The sequence below is a fragment of the Theobroma cacao genome, chromosome 9, assembly GCF_053813885.1.
Source record: "Theobroma cacao isolate CCN51 chromosome 9, ASM5381388v1, whole genome shotgun sequence".
In the NCBI taxonomy this organism is placed as follows: Eukaryota; Viridiplantae; Streptophyta; class Magnoliopsida; order Malvales; family Malvaceae; genus Theobroma; species Theobroma cacao.
Window position 1 is genome coordinate 47339515 of NC_142647.1, and position 18431 is coordinate 47357945.

The following is an 18431-nucleotide window of genomic DNA, read 5'->3' on the forward strand; positions in this document are numbered from 1 at the left end:
AGTTCTTTCTTCTACCCAAAATCATGACATGCGTGTCAAACAATTTAGGCTTATCTTACCTATTTGCAATAAAATTTACTAAGCCCAAATTGCAATCAAATTGGGAAATTCAAATGTTATTATTATATTGAGATAAAAAGATAACAAGATTATAGCAAGCGCTACTATTTGATTTTTATTTATACAAAATCTAAATTTATATTACAAAAAACGAAATATTAGAATTAAAAGAAAATTCAGCAAAAATCACCGGCTCTTGCTATCGTAATCGACGACCTCGGAATCAGTAACGGACCGCGAGTGTTGGACGATGGACCGCCCGATCGAATTGATCCAATCCTCTTTCTCTTTCTCCGTATCCGCAACAAAATACATGGTGGAATCTCGAGTGGAGAGCTCGAAAGCGAAGGCCTTGTTCACGACATCCTCAGCTCCCTTGACTGTAAGACAACCGCCCACCGATACCACGCCACGTGGAATGGAGCCGCGGGTGACGGAAGCCGGATCCTTGAACCATAACAGCTTGCCTTGCTTCAGCACAAACCAGCGGCGGCGCCAGGTCTTGATGTAATCCCCTTGCTTAGTAAGCCAACCAGCTCGTTCGGGGTCGGTCCAGAACTCAACGCCTCTGTAGTCGTCCGGATTGGGGTCCTGACCCGTTGCCGCTCGCCATAGATTCTCCATTTCGTTTTAGAGAGAGAGATAGAGAGAGATGGCGTTTGGGAAAGTAACTGATTAATTTGTATTTGTACTGCGAAGTCCTTCGGCCGTTTTGACTGGAGTTGGAGATTCCTGTGGCTTCCCCTAAAACGACGTCGTTGGATCAGTGAATAACAAAATTTCAAAAATGTTGATCCCTATGTCTGAAATTTCGGAAAGACGTATCTTTATGTCTATATAACAAGAATATTTGTGTTTTGAGAATAAATAATTAAGGATGTTAGTAATTCATAGTAGGAGAAGCTAATTAATAGTTGAGCCAATAATAAAGTACAAGCAAAAGGAATAATATCTCGAAGTTTGTCGTACGGAATATCGATTGAAGATTAGATACACCATTGCATTCCACCCACTAGTTCAATTTCTAGGATAATTTATTAAACATAGCAGAAAGATGCTCATGGCAGACATGTTTCAGGCTGAGAGATGGCAAAGTGAAGGATTGATCAGAAAACTTGATGAGGCTTGGTACTCTTACATTGCAGGCAGCAGGTATGGCAGCTTCTTGGCAGGATTGCAAAGCGACAAATTGAACCCAAACAGAAGAAGAGCATTGAAACAATCAAACCAGAAGATAACTCGATGCTGGATAAATAATAGAATGCAAGCTGACAAGGGGCCAGAGCACAGTGAGAGAATCATATTTAATCAAGTTGCAAAAGATCCATCCTCCTCTTTGCCAATGACCATATCAAAGTTTATTTGTCTTTGTTTGTTTGGTGCTGTGGAGATAACCTTTCAAGTTGACTTTCGCATTGTCAGATTCTATAGTACAGCTTCTTGGAGCTGTGTTTTACGCTGAGAGGGGCTTGTTCTTGAGTTTCTTGGTTATTTCCGCAACATATTTACCTTGGTGAAAGGCCTGTTGGAGCTCTAGCTCGGTGGGTTCACGGGATCCATCGGCTGCGTAAGTGCCAGCACCGTAAGAGGAGCCACCCTTTACCTCATTCATCTCAAACATGCCACTGCCGAAAGTGTATCCAAGGGGGACAAATATCATACCATGATGTGCTAACTGTGTTACGGCAGTTAATCTGCAAATCAAGAAGAACAAAGAAAAAAAAACAGTCATAAACACAATTATGCAGATATGGAATTTATCCTCCAAATTCGATCAAGCAAAACAGTTCAAGTTGCTTTCAGAAAGGTATTTTGCTACCAAGAGCTTGGAAAATCTTCCTACAAGTTTTTATAGTATGAACTCATATAGCTCTTAGAACATATTATAAAGTGGATAAGAAGGAGCTTACGCAGTAAGCTCCTGGCCTCCCCCATGGAAACCAGTACTCCAGAAGATACCAGCAGGCTTGCCGGCAAGTGCTTGGCATTCCCACAGCTCATGAGAAGCATCAAAGAAGGCCTTAAACTGAGCTGCCATCACACCAAAACGAGAAGGAAATCCAAAGAGAAAACCATCAGCATCGATAAGCTGTTCTGGCCTAATCTCCGGTACATCATTTGCTTTACCAGGTGCCTTCATCTTTTGCAGTATTACACTGGATAGTGTCTCAGGAACCTGTTGAATACAACCAAGTCTAACTTCATAACATTACAAGGCCTTTCTTTCTTTAAGGGATAATTAGGGATTCATACCGTAATAAAACTACCTGCCAAAGTGTTGCTTCAACACCTTGAACTGCATTAGCCCCCCGTTGCACTTCCCTTGCCATTGTCTCGACATGACCATATAACGAATAATACCTATCCAAGGCAGAAAAGAATTAACATCCAAGGTTATAATTCAGGGACGGGAAAATATAGGAGAAAGTTACAGCCAATTTCAAGCACTAAAGATGTGTATTGTTCTTGCACATTGGTTGAGAAATCAATACTCACACTATATACAACTTAGTTGTAGCCATGGCTGCGACTGGGCTGGACATTTGATCTCGATTCACCAACTGCTTATGCTGTATGCTAATTTCAATCACTCGCCTGGATAGGAAGCAAACTACATGATACTTCTTACATCATTTAGAAGCTGTGAAAGTCCTTAGTTCCTTAATTTTAATTTAAAATTAAAATTTTGATCAAGACTTGAAATTATTAAAGATTACTTGGAATTTGTAAAACTTTCTTTTCCTCACACAACTTATCATGAAAACCCATAGTTTTTAACTTTGTATCCATAAATAACAAAAAAGGTATGTTGATAACAACAAATGCAGTGAAACAAAGTTAAAGAGAATCAGGCAGATCCCACAATTCCAAGTCAGGCATACTAAGAATTAAAGCTTCGTTTGGTTGATACTTTTGCAAAGAGCAAAACATAAAATATTAATAAAAAGCAAAAGGTAAATAGTGAAAAACAAATAACAAAACCACAACCAATGTATGAAACACATGGGATGTTCTTCTCCTAAATCAATAACTAAACCATCCAACTCCAAAGCAATAGGTAGATTTTGCAACCACCGAGGCAGAAAACAGATGCATCACAAATACAGGTAAGCTATATCCATGGCTATTTGACTAAAAAGACCAAACAGCATCCTTAAAGTGATTCAAGGTAGAGTACACTGGAAAATCTATAGCAACAGGAAAGCTGTATCATCATCATCATCATCATAATATTTTATCCAACAAATGCCTAAGTCAGCAGAAAGTAGAGAACATTTCCGTGGATGGGAGTCAACTATAGAGAAAGATGACAATCCAATTGATGCATAGATAATCCAGAGACACCCAGAAACTGTTGCAAGCCCTTCATAGCACCTTCCCTGAGCAGAATATATTTTGCATCTATATAGAAAGACAGATAAAATCGAATAAAGGAGGAAAGAAGTTGAGACAAGTTACCTTATGTTGAAGGAGACCTTATTACAGAAAAGTAGAAGAAAGAAAGAATGGCGTGAGCCAGGAGAAACAGATAAATGATGCTTTTGGGGTTTTGGTTTGTCTTCAAAGAAAACGTAACTGTAATCAGATAAACGCTTTTTCACGTGGCAAATCATGTGTTAACCGTTGCTTTACCTTATCTTAAAATATTGGGCATTTGTCATAGCCTTGAATTGTTCTTTCTCTAATACCCTGCCAAATGCTGCCAGGTCCCATGTGATTGCGATGAAGATTATTCAATTTGAAACATTTTTGTAAATTTTATTCGAAGCCTATAAAATAAAACTCAGACGTAGGCATCATATCTCAATATTCATGATGATGTATGATCCACACAAGTAACAGAAATAACTGGCGAGGGAGATGGTGTGAGGGGTAAGAGCCCTTCGGTAATATATATATATATCCAGAACTCGACTGGCCAACGAGATGAGAACAAGCTGTTTTTTCTTTCACATCCGAATCATTGAAAAAGAACTCCAAATCAAGTCTCTTTGGGGGTAAAAATGGAATAAGAAAAAAGGGTTCTCATCTATTTGCGCATTTCACAAATACGAAAGAACAAGGAGATCCACATTCTTCTCTGTTTAAAAAAACCAGCGACCATGGGTTGCCTGCCTGAGTGCTTCATTTTAGTAGCAACGTATGGACAAGAGATTACTTATTTCTCAACAAATGAAGACTCTGCAAGATCGATGGCACGGGCAAGAGCAGCAGCTTTGTTCTCACACTCTCTCTGTTCATCAGCAGGGACACTGTCAGCCACAATTCCTGCACCTGCTTGGAGGTGAGCAACCCATTCTCGACGCTTGTTGACATCCTTGTATGAATACATGGTGTCAAAACGAGTGGTAGATGGGAAAACGATGGTTCTTAGTGCAAGGGCAACATCCATATCACCAGAAAATGAAATGCCTCCAAACCCACCGCTATATGGTCCCCGCCTAGTGGCTTCTAGCCGATCAATCAACTCCATTGCTTTCACCTGTATTGCAGCATTATGGAAAATCAGAAACCACAAAAAAGTCAACCCTATATACTAGCCGGAAGCAAGAGTATTTGATCATTCTGGTAGAATTAGAAGAAATCCACAGGTTAGAGTTTCATATTTTGCGGACTTTGTTTGTTAAATTTCAAAACTATGATAAACCAGTAAAAGGAAAACCGTTACTAGAGATGGTGACAAGAAAGACCTTTGGTGCTCCACTAACAGTTCCAACAGGCAGTGCTGCACGCAAAGCATCCCAGCTACTTAAATCGTCGAGTAACTCCCCCGTGACCTGCAGATTTCAAGTACAACTTTCTCATCATGAAGAAGATCAAAAGCAAGCATCAGATAGCAGCTTAAATAATGGAAGCATATAAGCTTAAAGCTTACATCTCCCTCCATCAGAGCTACACATAATGTCTACAAAGGGGAGCATACCGTTGAGCTGATGTGCATAACATGGGAATATCGTTCAATATTCATCAGCTTTTCAACCTTAACAGATCCCGGCTTAGAAACCTGCATGAACAACCCATTTTAAGTACAGATTCACAGCCAAATGTACATGAGTAGAGAATATCATCAGAGATCCAACAGTGTGCATTGTCAACATGATTGTCAACATGATTGTCTCCATGCAATTATTCACAATCTTAAAAAAGCAGTGATATTGTATATTTGCCAATGCGATTGCATGAGCGAATGACCAGCATGGCACAAGTAAACCATCCATTAGACATTCTGCACAAACTGAAAGAAAATTAACAGAGGTCAATAAAAGAAAAATAAACCTTTCCAACATCATTCCTTCCCAAGTCAACTAGCATGATGTGCTCTGCACACTCCTTTTCATCGGCCAAAAGTTCTTTTTCCAACATTAAATCTTCCTTAGGTGTCTTCCCTCTTCTAATGGTCCCAGCAAGGGGTCGATTAGTAACCTTTCCCTGTCAACAAAGTGTAAGGACAAAATTGCTAATTAATGTCAGTTACAGCAATTCAACGTGATAACATGTTTGACAAGTGGGAAAGAAGGGGCAAGGGAATGGAGAATCTCAGTAGTACTCATAATCTGGCAGAAAACAAGAAGATAGGAAGAAATTATAATTTAAACATAATATGCATCAAAATACTCCAATCTAATCATTCTTTGGATTAGTGTAACAATTACCTTCTTCACACGTGTAAGAATTTCCGGACTAGAAGCAACAAGTATGCACCCTCTAGCCTGATCAGAAGAAAAGTGTATACAAGTTTAGAATTTCAACACTAAGCAAGCATTTCACAACCAAGATAAGGAGGCAAAACCTGCAAATACGTCATGTATGGGCTCGGATTAACAATTCTCAGTGCTCTGTATATTTCAAATGGGTCAGCAAATGTTCTCCGTTCAAAACGCTGACTTAATACAATCTGGAAAATATCACCAGCCAGAATATGCTCTTTAGCCTGCAACACAGCTTCCTTGTACGCCTCACTTGTCATGCTTGAGATCTCCAACTTAGGGCCAAAAAGACGAGTATACAACTTTATTGCACCAGCAGGCAGCTTTGGGCTGAAATTGATAATTTAGTCAGAAAAACTAAAACTCAACTGTAGGAAGAAAAAGATGTTAAACGAAAGGTGTGGAATCATTAAGAAAACAATCACTCACGGATCAATATCATGCACTCTAGATACTAAACTTTCCAACCGTTTCATGCCATCATTATAGGCCTCATCCACCGAAGAATATTGATCTAATCGCACCCAATGAATCACAAATGCTTTCTGAGGTAAAAAACGTTAACAATAAAAGGGAAAATTATATTCTCTAAAGCAGCCATAAAGTCCAACCAAAAAAATTTAAAATCTAGACCTAGAAACACAAGCCAAAAAAATTGCAAAAAATTAGTACAAAAGAAAACCTCGTCAAGTTGTATGATGTACATTTAATCAACAACAAAAAGATGTGTAATGTACATCAATCTTGGCATCACTATGATGGCCTTTGAAACAGCTTTTTGGTTTCGATAGAAGATTACTAAGTGGTACAAGATTTCTCCACTTAAATTTGAGAAACACCCAAAAGAAATAAGAGCTGACACTTAAAGATACAAATATTCAACCTTGTAAGCAAAAAAGAGGGAGATGCCCCCAAAAAAGAAATAGTTATAGCCTATAGGCCAAATGTAAAATACCTTCTCAACATGGTCAAATACAATCACATCACCGTAGAGGCCTAGATGAACATCAGGAAGGTTTCTGTCATCCAGGGGAGCACTAGAGAACGGCAACTTCTTCTTCTCTACATAACGCACCGTGTCATAAGAGAAATAACCAACCCAGCCACCTGAACAAGGACATTGTATATTACACCTTAATTTAGTGTCTTAAAAATTTTAAAAAAAAAAAAAAAACCTCCACTCTTCCATTCAACCCATTAGAAAATGATGTGACTGCTTAATTTTTGCAGAAATGTTGTTCAAAACAAAGGAAAAAGTCCAATATCAGCACAGAGATGTGCAACTCAATTGTAGCACAACTCCAGAGTATGAACAAAGTTTTGCCAGACTAGTTCCTATAGAAACAGAATTTAAAAAAAAAAAAGGACAAGATCGGAATAAACTATAAAGTTGATGATATAACCTTTAACCAAAAATCCACAAAGGGGTATCATGAAGATGAGGGCAAAGCCGTTAGTCCATGTCACTCACCACAAAAAACTTCAGGAAGCTCATCAATACGTTGCGGCTCCCATCCCTCCATAATTCTCCGTGGGACAATCATTGGATCCTCCACAATCTCCTCTGTCCTACACCCCTCCTCATGGTTCAAAATTGTAACCATATTTCCTTTTGCCACAATTTCAATGCTTGGCTGAGCTCCAACCACACTATACCTTCCCTAATTAACCCAAAAAAATAAAAACATTACTTAACCACACTATAAACATATAAAACGCACACAAAGAAGGAACTTACGATACTGGAAGTCTGCCAACCAGGCTCAACCGACTCAAACAAAAAGCTTGGAGCATCCCTATCATCTTCCTTAACCAAACATCGATATGCTATCACCGGCGTTAAGTGATCCGAGAATATACACCGGAAAAGAGGAACCAAATTCCCATTCTTCGAAGCTTCTCGAAATTTCACCGACTGGTCAACTGGTAACAATTGAAACCCACATAAACAAATAAAAATACATTTTCTGAAGAAAATAAGAAACTAAAACATTCAATATTTTAATTGATTTAATTAGATTTAACCGACTAATTTCCTCTTTAAGAAACAAAGGTAGAATTTTTCTTTTTAATTAAAATTCCCTGTCCTCTTGCCTTGTATTGCCTTGAGAGTAAATCACAACATAAATTAACCCCTTAGCCGCTTTAAAATTATTAAATGTTAATCAAAATTAGAAGGAAAGCGACATCTTTTTCTACTACGATTTCCGGGGAATCCAACAAAGCACTCTAAAATCAATAAAAGACATTTTCTTCCTTGAGATCGTAGTGAGAGTGAGAGTACCTAACGAAGAAGGTGATGAAAGAGCAGAGCATTTGAGTGTACGGATGCGGGAAGTGGAGCTGAGAAGTAAAAGGGACCTGGAACGGTAGCCGGACAATCTGGCGTTGAAGTTAACGGAGACGGTTGTAGAGGGACAGAGTGGAGTCGATGGAAGCTGACGGGGAGTAACGGCGGCTAGGGTTTCAGTGGTGGTGGCCATAGCACTTGTGGTTCGACACAAGAAACTGCGGTGCTAAACGTTTTCCATTTCTTTTAAAAAGAAGACAAGCACTCAAACGAGGGAATTGTAACAGAGAGAGTGTGTCGGTTCGTTGGTTTTGAATGACAAGTCACAAGTACACTGTTTTGTTGAGCTCGGGTCGGGTTTAGTTGGGCTTAGAAATTTTTTCAGCCAATAATTAGGCTTGAATTGACTCTCATTTGAAGATATTTTCTTGGATAAAATAGCCAGCTAGGTAGGAATAATTATACGATTGAAAATTATAATATTTATTCAATAAATTAGTTGGAATTATTATTATATATGAAAAAGACTATTAGAAATGTTAACATCATTCCCTACACGATTTATCAAAAAAATATCATCATTATTTGTATTCTAGCCATACAAAAAAAGTTGTGCTAATAGTTTTGATAAGTGTATTAAAAAGAAATATAGTTCCCTATTTACATAAAAATTTATTAAGATTATTTTCTTCTCAATCATGTCTTTTTTTTTATTTTGTGCTTTTAATAATCTCTCAATTAACCAACTTTTTTAACACCCATATCATATGTCAATCAAATAATTCTTCACTTATTTGGGTATAATGTTTAAAAACTTTATGAACTATTTAAAAAAATTCAAATAAATTTTTATTTTTGTATTACATTCAATTAAATCCTATATGCTTTTATTATAAGTCAAATAAGTTTTTACATTGTTGTTAATCTAAATATCACTTATCATTTTATATTATGTGATATTAACATGTCATAGTAGATGTAACATAACGTGATGATATTGTTATATGACATTTTTATTTTTCACATCAACATCACCTCAATGTTATGTGAATATAAAATAACACTTGTCATCTTAATTAATGATAGTTAATTAATCGTTAGTTATAAAGATTTGTTTGGTTCAAAAATGAAAATATAAAAACTTGATTAAATGTAATAAAAGAATAAATATTTATTTAAATTATTTTAAATAATTCAAATTTTTTAAAATATATTTTCATATTTATCGAACTATCACATCAATATATTTACATTATTATCATTATTATTTTTATTATTATTATTAAGACATGTTATTTAAATAATATAACATACTAAAAGTATAAAATTTAATGAAAAGTTATGCCCAAAGGTCATTTTATGAATTAAAAAGGTTCAATTTATTTTTTTTTCTTGGACCAAAAAGGAGCCGTGGCATGGAGAAAAAACGGAAACGTTTTGCATGTGAATAAATTAAAAATAATGGGACCACAAAAAACAGTGCAAAGCAAGTAATTAATTAATTTAACGAAGAAGATCGAAGAAAACATCCTATTACTTACTTGCTTGTGTGGGCCCAATACCGAACATCAAAGGATGAGCCCAAAAAATCCACCTTTCAAAGTATAAACACATAATCATGCAATGCAACTCCACTCCATTCCACCGCAGCGGCTCCACCCTTTTAGGGTTTCCATTTTAACCGCTTTGTGAAGGGGGATTTCGCAGAAGCCAAGCAAACATGGTTGTGAATACGTCCAAGAGGGAGAAGAAAGAGAAGTACGACCAGAAACTGTGTCGTCTCCTCGATGAGTACTCTCAGGTCTTGATCGTGGCTGCTGACAATGTCGGCTCCACCCAGGTGCAGAACATCAGGAAAGGTTTGAGGGGTGAGTCCGTCGTCCTTATGGGAAAGAATACTATGATGAAGAGGTCCATCAGGCTTCATGCTGAAAACACTAACAATGAAGCCATCAGAAACCTCATTCCTTTGCTTGTGGTATTGGATCATTTTATACATATACATACACACACGTAAATATATATATATATTTCTTTTTTTTATAAACTTTTTATCTGCTGGGGTGTTTTTTTGTCCATTTTGTTGAGAAAGTGTTTTGCTTGTTTACCAGGGGAATGTGGGGTTGATTTTTACCAAGGGTGATCTGAAGGAAGTTCGTGAAGAAGTTGCTAAATACAAGGTACAAATATATTGATACTAAGGTTACTTTTTGAATAAATATATGTTAATGGTAGAGTTTGTGTATTATATTTTCCTTATATTCACTTGTGAAAATTGTTTAACCACATGATTAGTTGAACTATCTCCGTTGTAAATTACCCATTTTATTGATTTCCATTTGTTTGCTGCCTAGTTTGTACAAATAAAAAGATGACCTTTTTCTTTCTGTTGCAATTCAAGAAATTATCTTTTACTAGTTTTGCAGATATTTACCACCAAAGTTCTAGTTCGCTTACGAAATTGGCCACCCTTTGATGATTAAATCTGTTCTTTGGACATGTATCTGATTTTATGTCAAATATTTCTGACAATTTTATGCTTATCTACAATATATCTTCGCCTTTTGTTTATATTGCTTGGACTTGGACTTGGTATGCTTCCGACTTTGGTCTCTTGTAAATTTTTTCCAAGATTTGGTTATATTTGGATGTGGTATACTTATGTCAAGCTTTGAGGTGTAGGATACATGTGAAATGCAATGTTTTAATCGTATGGCTTGACATGAACAGGTTGGGGCTCCAGCGCGTGTGGGTCTTATTGCTCCGATTGATGTCGTTGTGCCCCCTGGAAACACTGGCCTTGATCCTTCTCAAACTTCCTTCTTTCAGGTTCATAATCATACTTAAAGTTTTGCTTTCACAAGCTCTTAAATCTCACATTTGAACCTCTGATCAGGTGCTTAACATTCCGACCAAGATCAACAAAGGTACAGTGGAAATTATCACCCCTGTGGAGCTGATTAAGAAGGGTGACAAGGTTGGCTCATCTGAGGCTGCCCTTCTGTCTAAGCTTGGGATAAGACCATTTTCCTATGGTCTCGTTGTCCTGTCTGTTTATGACAGTGGATCAGTCTTCAGCCCCGAGGTGCTTGACCTAACTGAAGATGATCTTGTCGAGAAGTTTGCTAATGGGGTGTCCATGGCTGCTTCCCTTTCACTGGCTATTTCATACCCAACTCTCGCTGCTGCACCTCATATGTTTGTGAATGCCTACAAGAATGCTCTTGCTGTTGCTGTGGCTTCAGACTATTCTTTCCCTCAGGCTGAGAAAGTCAAAGAATACCTGAAGGTTGAATTATCATGCTTTCTTTAATTTGTCTTATGTCTTAATTAGTTTTGTAGCCTTGACCAATTACTAACGGGTTTTGACGAGTAAACTTGTAGGATCCGAGCAAGTTTGCAGTTGCTGTTGCTGCAGCTGCTCCAGCTTCCGGTGCTGCCAATCAAGAGAAGGTAGAGGAGCGCGAGGAGCCCAAAGAACTCGTAGAGGAGTCGGAAGAAGAGGACCTGGTTGCTGGTCTTTTTGACTAAGTAATAAATATTAGTAGGTTGATTTAAATTACTTCGCAGTTAAAGAACTAGATCTTGGATCAGTGCAGGAATTTTTTATTCACATGATGATACTATGTTGGATGATATTGTTTCCCTTGTTCCACAATTCAGCTTTTGAAACTTTTAGTACACTATAGCTTTCAGTTTGTTGATGTACTATAGCTTTTGAAATCCTCCCATGGGGAGGTACTACTTGCCAAGAATGAAAGAGGATAAAAGACAAACATTTCGATGTCCTGCCAGCACTTGTTCAGGAGAAGCCATTTTATTCCTTGTTTTCCTTTCCACTCTAGCAGTATATTCTCTTCCTTTTAATCTCTTTTTCTCCTCTCCAGGAAATCCCACAGGCACGGACAAACTAAAACAGAGAAACATTCTTGCATATGGGTTCATAGTTTAAGCCATGTCATCTTGAGGGTTGAGTTTTTGATGAAGGTGGAGTGTTAGGAGTTGAGGTATATCCGAATCAAATGCTGATAAGTTGAGCACTTGATTTTGCTCTAAGCGTGTATACATGCATGGGATGCTCCGTGTGCCACCGTCTACGTTTCATATGAAATTACATTCGGTAAAGCAAGGTTCTAATCCCCAATACAGCACGAATGTCACGTGCATATACACACAAATAGACAAGGGTGCAGTAGGCAAGCCCACCCAATATTCTCCCCACCTACATTAGTAAAGATTTACTCCTCATATTTCTGATAATATCCTACATAAAAAATTAAGTAAATTTTGAAGTCAAGAAATTATATTTTTTATTTAAAAAATATTTATTGAGTGAAAAAAAATATCTTTACTTGTAAACCAAAAATCTATCTTATATCAAATTCATTGTACAAGGACTTTTATTGTGCAAAGATTTAAAAAATCTTTATTAAAAATATTTATAAAAAGAAGTAATGTAATAAAAGAACCAATATAACACAAGAATCCCATCAAGAAAAAAAATTACGCAAGAATATATATTTTCAAAAGTTTATGGCAAAAAAAAAAAGAACCCCTATTTTTGAAATTTACAATTTGTATAAAATTGTCAATAATTGCATGTTCTCTTGCATTCCTGAAAGAAAGCTGTGGCGGATGGTATTCCCCCTCAAAGTTGCAATGGGTTTAGTCGTTGCAATACCCAAGTAGAATAAACATGACTGCAGCTTCAGGATCAAGCTTATAATGGCATGCCTGTTGAAATAAATTAATGTTCAATAAATAAGCCAATGAAAGTACAACCTCACCCAACTATAACACTTGCCTTGCCTGCTGGTGAAAGGCGACAAGTTTCATAAGTAGACACAGAGATCAACTTTAAAATAGATTTGACTAAATGCAACCTTGATTGTCCAGTTTGTAACACAAGAACAGTGGACTTGACACTTGATAATATTTTTTCGTATCAGTCGGTCCCGTCCTGTCTTGGTCCTGGCAGAAAGCTATATATGGTTGTAGTTTAATCTATTATGCTTTGACGTGCGTGCATGCATGTGCATGCATTGTCTTAACTAAGAACTACGACAATGGCATTTAATAAATGAAATGCAAACCTATAGCAACGTCATAATAACAATTGAACATCTGATCAACACCATCTGACAAAATTTGATTTGGAAGAACAATCGCATGCATAACAAGTAGCATATTTAGAAATAATTGTAGAAACAGTGGCTTCAAACCTGAAGTTAGGAGCAGGCACATTGAACAATTTAGACAGCCACCAAATCTGAGTCCTTACGTAACTCCTTAATGCGGAATTACTGGAGACAATTCCGAAAGAATCGAACTCCCTGTTCCAGGTAAATGGTTGACAGTGAGAAACAAAGCTCAAGAAGACAAAATGCTATCTGTCATTCTCAAATGACGAATTTCTACCTGCAGTGCAAAGGAGATATCGGCTTCATCAACCTTTAGTGTTACTCTCTTCGATTTATCATCACGAGATTGGCCTAGTTTGAAGAGCCCCTGTGCATTGAATCAAGTCAAATACCAGTTTCCATATTTGGTCAGGTTAGATAGTTAATGCCTTTCCAAGAAACAGTTAAAGCCGTCACCTAAAGCTAGGTTAAGAGAACTGAACTCAAAAGTCAAGAATAGGTACACTCTACTTACTTGGTCATTTAGCACTCGGCACATGCTTGAGAATTCCAAAATTCCAACTGGTGGTATCATTGCTGATTTGCAGATGTCAATATAAGATTTATTTAGCTGCACCAATATAACAACCTTATACATCAATTAGGCAACTAATAATACTGTCAAACGTTTCAATTAATGTCAAGCATTGAGGAAAACACACCTCCCCGACAGTTGAATCCTTCTTTCCACCACGGAAAAACTTCACTGCAGAGCAAAGTATAATCTGCAGTCAAACATAACAGCATGAGAGAAGATGAAGAAGCAGAGGCTTGACTTTGATATTAATTATCAGTCTATTTTATTATTAATAGGTTATTACTGTAGAAGTGAAATTAATATTAATGATCAAACTTACTTGTTGATGCTGAGGAAGAGACTGTATAGTGTCAACTATAGGTGATCTGAATGTCTTTGACAATGCAAGAGCCATATGATCAATCCTGACCTGAAATATATCATTAAAACAATGTGTAAGCAACTGTAGAGGCTGTCATAGGTAAGCATGATGTGTAAACTAACATAACAAGCTCAAGTTTGAAAGAGGTTAACATTAACCTATTGATGACCACTTACGGTATTATTTTCTTCTGATTGGAAGATTTCAAGAGCCGGAGCTGTCTGCTGACTAATGAACTCCTCTACAGATGCCAAACTCAGGTTGCTTGCAGATTCTCTTAATTCTGCTTCTAGAATTTCCATTGCACTCCTGGAACAAACTGAAGAATGTTAGCCAATAATTTAAAGTGACTACTCGAGTCAAAGCAGGGAAGATCTTATTCATTAGGAAGCAAACTATCTACAATGTTGATTTGTAAGAGAGAGAAAAAAAAAAGAATAAATTAGGAATTTGAAGATAATATATCTAATATAGCTTAGCTTAAAGCAATGAAAATAAAATGCCTTGAAAACAAATAGAATTTAAAGTATATTTATTATAATCAAACGTGCAGGACAATCCCTTTTGAAACAACATTAAATTGCTGCATCTGTTGTCAATTTTAACTAATATAAGTTATAATGTCACTTCTAAGACCTAATTGGTCAAAGACTGAACAATTGAATACAAGAGACCATGGTTAAGTTTGCAGCAACAGCAACGAAACACTGACCTACATACACAAAGAGCCTTCCGCATATCTCCAGATGCAGCTGCAACTTTCTGTTAAATTTCAAGCTGTCAGTATCTATTGATAGTAAATCAATTGAAGATGGGAAAAGGCTTTCAATAGAAGAGGTCAGATCATATAACTCACTCTGGCACAAAGTTCTAAAGCTTGCTGCTGGAAGACAATATATGGAAGTACCTATGAGAGTGTAAAGTCATTAAAACTCAATAAGATCATATTAGAAGTATGTCTACAAAGAAAAAGTGGAATGTAAAAATTACCAGGAGCCTCTCTTGAAGTATTGACAAGATTTGATCTTTAGAGTAGGCACGGAAGGTTACAACCATAGGCTTGCCTAACAGAGAAGTGGTAGCATAACTAATTAGTATTACCTCCAAAACAACCAACCATCCATATTGCATCATTGCAACTAGCCACTACTACAGAAAGGAACTAAAGCATTGCTTGGAGTTAATATCAGCAGAGAAAAACAATAAACAGAAAAATTCAGAAAATAATAAACTAGTAAGTAATAAGGAGAAAATCCATAACCCCCAGGTTCATGTATGATGGATGCTAAATACTGCACTACTTCAAAATGCTTTTATTTTTAACTCTGTTCCTTAGGTGGCAAACCAGAAAGATACTGGATGACCATCCACCATTTTATAGTTGAACAATAATCAGGAAAAGATAAAGTTATAAGGCAAGCTTCAAGAATCTCAAAGAAACAAGAACTGCTACCACAAGATAATTTAATAATACCAAGCTTAATGTCATTTTTGACCACTGTAACGCAAGTGAGGAGCTCACAATTCAATGACTGAAGTCTTGGAAGAAACCGATCAGCTAGGTCAATAGAATTTGCAATTCCTGCAAAAAAAAAAAAAACAGAACAAGAATAAAATCCATGAGCGAATAACAGCATGAATCAAGACAAATAAGGAGGGAAAAAAACACTGGCAATCAAGACAATTACATAGAAATGAGCAGATTTATAATGACATAGTTGCAATGAATATACCTATCAATATACATCTGGAGAATGGAAAAGTTGTAAGCATGAAAAGATCATGAAGCACTGCCCTGTCCTTCGTAATCAAATAATCCAACTCATCAGCAATAATCAACCTGCAAAAATTCATAATTTTTTTATCAAGGAAAAATGGAAGAGGAAAATAAAGATGATTCAAGCTAGTGAGGGAAAATTTCTTACATCATCTTTGAGCCAGCTCGTGCCTGGTTATTAGAATACAGTTTCTGTAGATGTTGTAAAGGTGATGTCGAGCCCATAGTTTTCTTCCTTGGTTGGTGCTTGCCAAGAATCTGTCAAGGTGATTATCAGGTAAATCTGTGCAGAATTCAAAGGTTCAATCTTGATAAAGTCTGAATAACAATACCTTACTAAAAATCTCAGATGTGTTTGCTAAAGAAGTACAATTCAGTGCTAATACTTCAAGTGGCTGCAAATCTTCCTGCTACAAAAAAGACAAAAGAAAGTAAATAATTGAAAATGATAACCCATTTCAATTACATTCTAAGAGGTGAAGGGATAATAAGCAATGAACCAACCTTTGTTGCCCAATCAATAACTTGCTGTTTTACTTTATCCATTGATAATGATTTCCCTGTCCCAGGACATCCACATGCATACAAACTCCCAGCTTTCTCTTGTTCTATACATGCCTTGCAAAACTCTAAAACCCTTTTCTGTTCATCTTCTCTGCACACAATAGTTGATGGAGCTGTTGAAACATGCAGTGCCTCCTTCACGGCCCTCATATGCTCAACATCTTAAAAATAGACAAAACCAACTCAATATTAGCAGTGATTGCTTAAAAGTTAAAATTAAAAAGCAGAGAGAGAGAAAGAATCATAGAATTACCTCTCGGATTCCAATTCTTCTTCACTGGTTTTTCACTAAAATCTTCCTTAATACCCTGTAAATAAATAAAATTAAGCAATATTAACAACCAATTAAATATTATCCATTCTTTTGTATAACATGTATTTCATCAAACAATAGAAAGAGTTAATTGATAAAAAATAATTAAATTTCCTATTACTTACATTTTACTCAATGATCCCAAAAATAATAACAAATGTTAAAAGTGATTTAAACAATAGCTACCAAAAAATAAACAAAGCAGTAAAACTTGTATCGTAACAGCTCACGTTTGCAGGGCTGTTTGGGCTCGAATTCAAGCGACGGCGAGGCGATTTAAGTTTCATAGGCGTCGACACCGGACTCTCTCTCGCCGCGGCTGCATCGGATCTTAACCTCCGTTTCTGAGGAATACAACAGCCGTTGGATCCAGCGATGTCGCCGCTCTTGTCAGACTTGATGGCGGCTACGATCTCCTTGAAGGAAGACGAGTTTCGATCAGCAATTGCAGGCATTGTTGGATTAAATCTTCGATCGGTTGGAGAAATTGGGAACAAAATTTAGGAGTTTCGATTGATGAGAGGGCGAGAAATATTGGAGGTATATAAAAGAAAAACATAATTAAAACAAAGAATGAAAATGAAGAGCGGGGAAATGCTTTTCGCGGGAAAATGTAACCGTAGCATTTTCGTCTCCCGCCTTCTATTCGGTTATTTTTGCCGCCCCCCCGGTTAATTACTCTGTTTGTAAAATGGGCTTAGCCCAATAATGTCCTATGGGTCCGAAACGGAGATCTTAGTAGGCTAAACTTATTTACTCAATTAAGGACACTCTCGTTCACCCTACAAGCAAACACTGGCCCAACAGAAAATGATACCATCAAAATAAAAATTAGCTGAGCTTTTATTTAGTTGATATTTTTAAGCATTAACTCTGAAGAGACTCGTGTACTATATTGGTTTATTTAATTTATTTTCCTTTTTACGTGACATGTGATTTACTTAATTAAAATAGACACATGACAAAACTAAAATTTAGATTCGTCGATTGTCTATTGGCCGGTGCCAGAATCACAAGGAAAATCATGTTCCGATTCATCTCTTTCTCTTCTTTTTTTTTTAGTTGCAGTAATTTTCTAAAAATCTCTTTTTTTCAAGAAAAAAAATGTTAGTATTAAAGCTTTAATTGATAAAAATCAGCATGTTAGACTTAATTACCAATGGGAACCAACCTGCCACATTCCTATCCATCAATTAGGTAAAATTTAAATTTAAAACCATAATCGGAAGTTAATTCAAGTTCTCTTGTCGGTATTGAGCATGACAGTCCAAAAAGGGACTACTCCAAAATAACGAAGTAATCACGTAATAAACTTTTGTCCTCTACTAAGCATGCAAACACGACAAATGTTCTTGCCGAAACTCTAGATGAGGCTTGTTGAGCACATACATACGTATTCTTTGTGCACTATTTATAGCAAAGAATTTTGTCACAAAGCCATTAATCGTGTGGTGTATTTAGTATACAAGCATGCATTTTTCATGTGACACATTCATACGCGTACTCATATATATAATAAAACATTTATAAATTAATCACTTCAATTAAATTATATTTTTAGTCAATCTTAACTTAAGATTAACATGGTAAATTAATAATTCACTAAATTTGTAAGATAATAGATTTAAAAAAAAAACACA

The 18431-nt window shown here is 36.5% G+C and overlaps 5 protein-coding genes across 12 annotated transcripts; 1 reads left to right on the top strand and 4 right to left on the bottom strand.

The window, feature by feature from the left end:
- Window positions 1-100: 100 nt before the first annotated feature.
- On the bottom strand, window positions 101-1481 carry PH1 (pleckstrin homolog 1). The gene is made up of 2 exons (XM_007016066.3): window positions 1199-1481; window positions 101-804 (listed from the first exon to the last, which is right to left on the bottom strand). Exon 2 carries the CDS (start codon window positions 682-684, stop codon window positions 247-249), a length of 438 nt encoding a protein of 145 aa, XP_007016128.1. The 5' UTR covers window positions 685-804; window positions 1199-1481; the 3' UTR covers window positions 101-246.
- Window positions 1020-3815, bottom strand: LOC18590517 (Quinone reductase family protein). 4 transcript variants are annotated; one of them, XM_007016067.3, is made up of 5 exons: window positions 3520-3815; window positions 2557-2655; window positions 2328-2421; window positions 1971-2236; window positions 1020-1754 (listed from the first exon to the last, which is right to left on the bottom strand). In XM_007016067.3, the coding sequence occupies exons 1-5, from the start codon at window positions 3672-3674 to the stop codon at window positions 1514-1516; spliced, it is 855 nt and encodes a 284-aa protein (XP_007016129.3). In that variant the 5' UTR covers window positions 3675-3815; the 3' UTR covers window positions 1020-1513. The 4 variants fall into 4 exon arrangements, with proteins under 4 accessions (XP_007016129.3, XP_017983015.2, XP_088666303.1 ...); XM_018127526.2 differs by having other exon boundaries at window positions 1971-2255; window positions 2314-2421; XM_088810177.1 differs by having other exon boundaries at window positions 1971-2255; window positions 2314-2421; window positions 2557-2671; window positions 3520-3619.
- Window positions 3816-3927: 112 nt separating this feature from the next.
- On the bottom strand, window positions 3928-8383 carry ASA2 (anthranilate synthase 2). The gene is made up of 11 exons (XM_088810175.1): window positions 8053-8383; window positions 7507-7691; window positions 7240-7429; window positions 6724-6875; window positions 6198-6313; window positions 5852-6098; window positions 5715-5771; window positions 5338-5490; window positions 4985-5065; window positions 4752-4838; window positions 3928-4543 (listed from the first exon to the last, which is right to left on the bottom strand). Exons 1-11 carry the CDS (start codon window positions 8249-8251, stop codon window positions 4220-4222), a joined length of 1791 nt encoding a protein of 596 aa, XP_088666301.1. The 5' UTR covers window positions 8252-8383; the 3' UTR covers window positions 3928-4219.
- A 1395-nt stretch (window positions 8384-9778) lies between these two features.
- LOC18590520 (large ribosomal subunit protein uL10y-like) lies at window positions 9779-11589 on the top strand. The gene is made up of 5 exons (XM_007016076.3): window positions 9779-10036; window positions 10170-10238; window positions 10789-10887; window positions 10955-11347; window positions 11443-11589. Exons 1-5 carry the CDS (start codon window positions 9779-9781, stop codon window positions 11587-11589), a joined length of 966 nt encoding a protein of 321 aa, XP_007016138.3.
- An 867-nt stretch (window positions 11590-12456) lies between these two features.
- Window positions 12457-17396, bottom strand: LOC18590521 (DNA replication factor CDC6B-like). 5 transcript variants are annotated; one of them, XM_088810049.1, is made up of 17 exons: window positions 17022-17382; window positions 16732-16786; window positions 16419-16639; window positions 16247-16321; window positions 16063-16172; window positions 15871-15977; window positions 15612-15719; window positions 15128-15201; window positions 14994-15044; window positions 14850-14899; window positions 14314-14446; window positions 14096-14185; window positions 13901-13963; window positions 13714-13809; window positions 13477-13566; window positions 13281-13391; window positions 12457-12792 (listed from the first exon to the last, which is right to left on the bottom strand). In XM_088810049.1, exons 1-16 carry the CDS (start codon window positions 17244-17246, stop codon window positions 13359-13361), a joined length of 1581 nt encoding a protein of 526 aa, XP_088666175.1. In that variant the 5' UTR covers window positions 17247-17382; the 3' UTR covers window positions 12457-12792; window positions 13281-13358. The 5 variants fall into 5 exon arrangements, with proteins under 5 accessions (XP_088666175.1, XP_088666174.1, XP_007016140.3 ...); XM_088810048.1 differs by having other exon boundaries at window positions 16247-16324; XM_007016078.3 differs by having other exon boundaries at window positions 15660-15719; window positions 17022-17378.
- Window positions 17397-18431: the final 1035 nt, after the last annotated feature.

Coding starts and splice junctions, on each gene's coding strand:
- ASA2 (XM_088810175.1), bottom strand. CDS start 8,251: ATGGCCACCACCACTGAAACCCTAGCCGCCGTTACTCCCCGTCAGCTT. Junction 7,430..7,506: donor GTTGGCAGACTTCCAGTATC/GTAAGTTCCTTC, acceptor TGGGTTAATTAG/GGAAGGTATAGTGTGGTTGG. Junction 4,544..4,751: donor CTGTTAGTGGAGCACCAAAG/GTCTTTCTTGTC, acceptor GCTGCAATACAG/GTGAAAGCAATGGAGTTGAT.
- PH1 (XM_007016066.3), bottom strand. CDS start 684: ATGGAGAATCTATGGCGAGCGGCAACGGGTCAGGACCCCAATCCGGAC.
- LOC18590521 (XM_088810048.1), bottom strand. CDS start 17,246: ATGCCTGCAATTGCTGATCGAAACTCGTCTTCCTTCAAGGAGATCGTA. Junction 15,978..16,062: donor CGAGCTGGCTCAAAGATGAT/GTAAGAAATTTT, acceptor GAATTTTTGCAG/GTTGATTATTGCTGATGAGT. Junction 14,900..14,993: donor CTTTAGAACTTTGTGCCAGA/GTGAGTTATATG, acceptor GAAATTTAACAG/AAAGTTGCAGCTGCATCTGG.
- LOC18590517 (XM_018127526.2), bottom strand. CDS start 3,674: ATGATTTGCCACGTGAAAAAGCGTTTATCTGATTACAGTTACGTTTTC. Junction 2,422..2,556: donor ACAACTAAGTTGTATATAGT/GTGAGTATTGAT, acceptor TGCCTTGGATAG/GTATTATTCGTTATATGGTC. Junction 2,256..2,313: donor TGGCAGGTAGTTTTATTACG/GTATGAATCCCT, acceptor TTATGAAGTTAG/ACTTGGTTGTATTCAACAGG.
- LOC18590520 (XM_007016076.3), top strand. CDS start 9,779: ATGGTTGTGAATACGTCCAAGAGGGAGAAGAAAGAGAAGTACGACCAG. Junction 10,037..10,169: donor ACCTCATTCCTTTGCTTGTG/GTATTGGATCAT, acceptor CTTGTTTACCAG/GGGAATGTGGGGTTGATTTT. Junction 10,888..10,954: donor CTCAAACTTCCTTCTTTCAG/GTTCATAATCAT, acceptor ACCTCTGATCAG/GTGCTTAACATTCCGACCAA.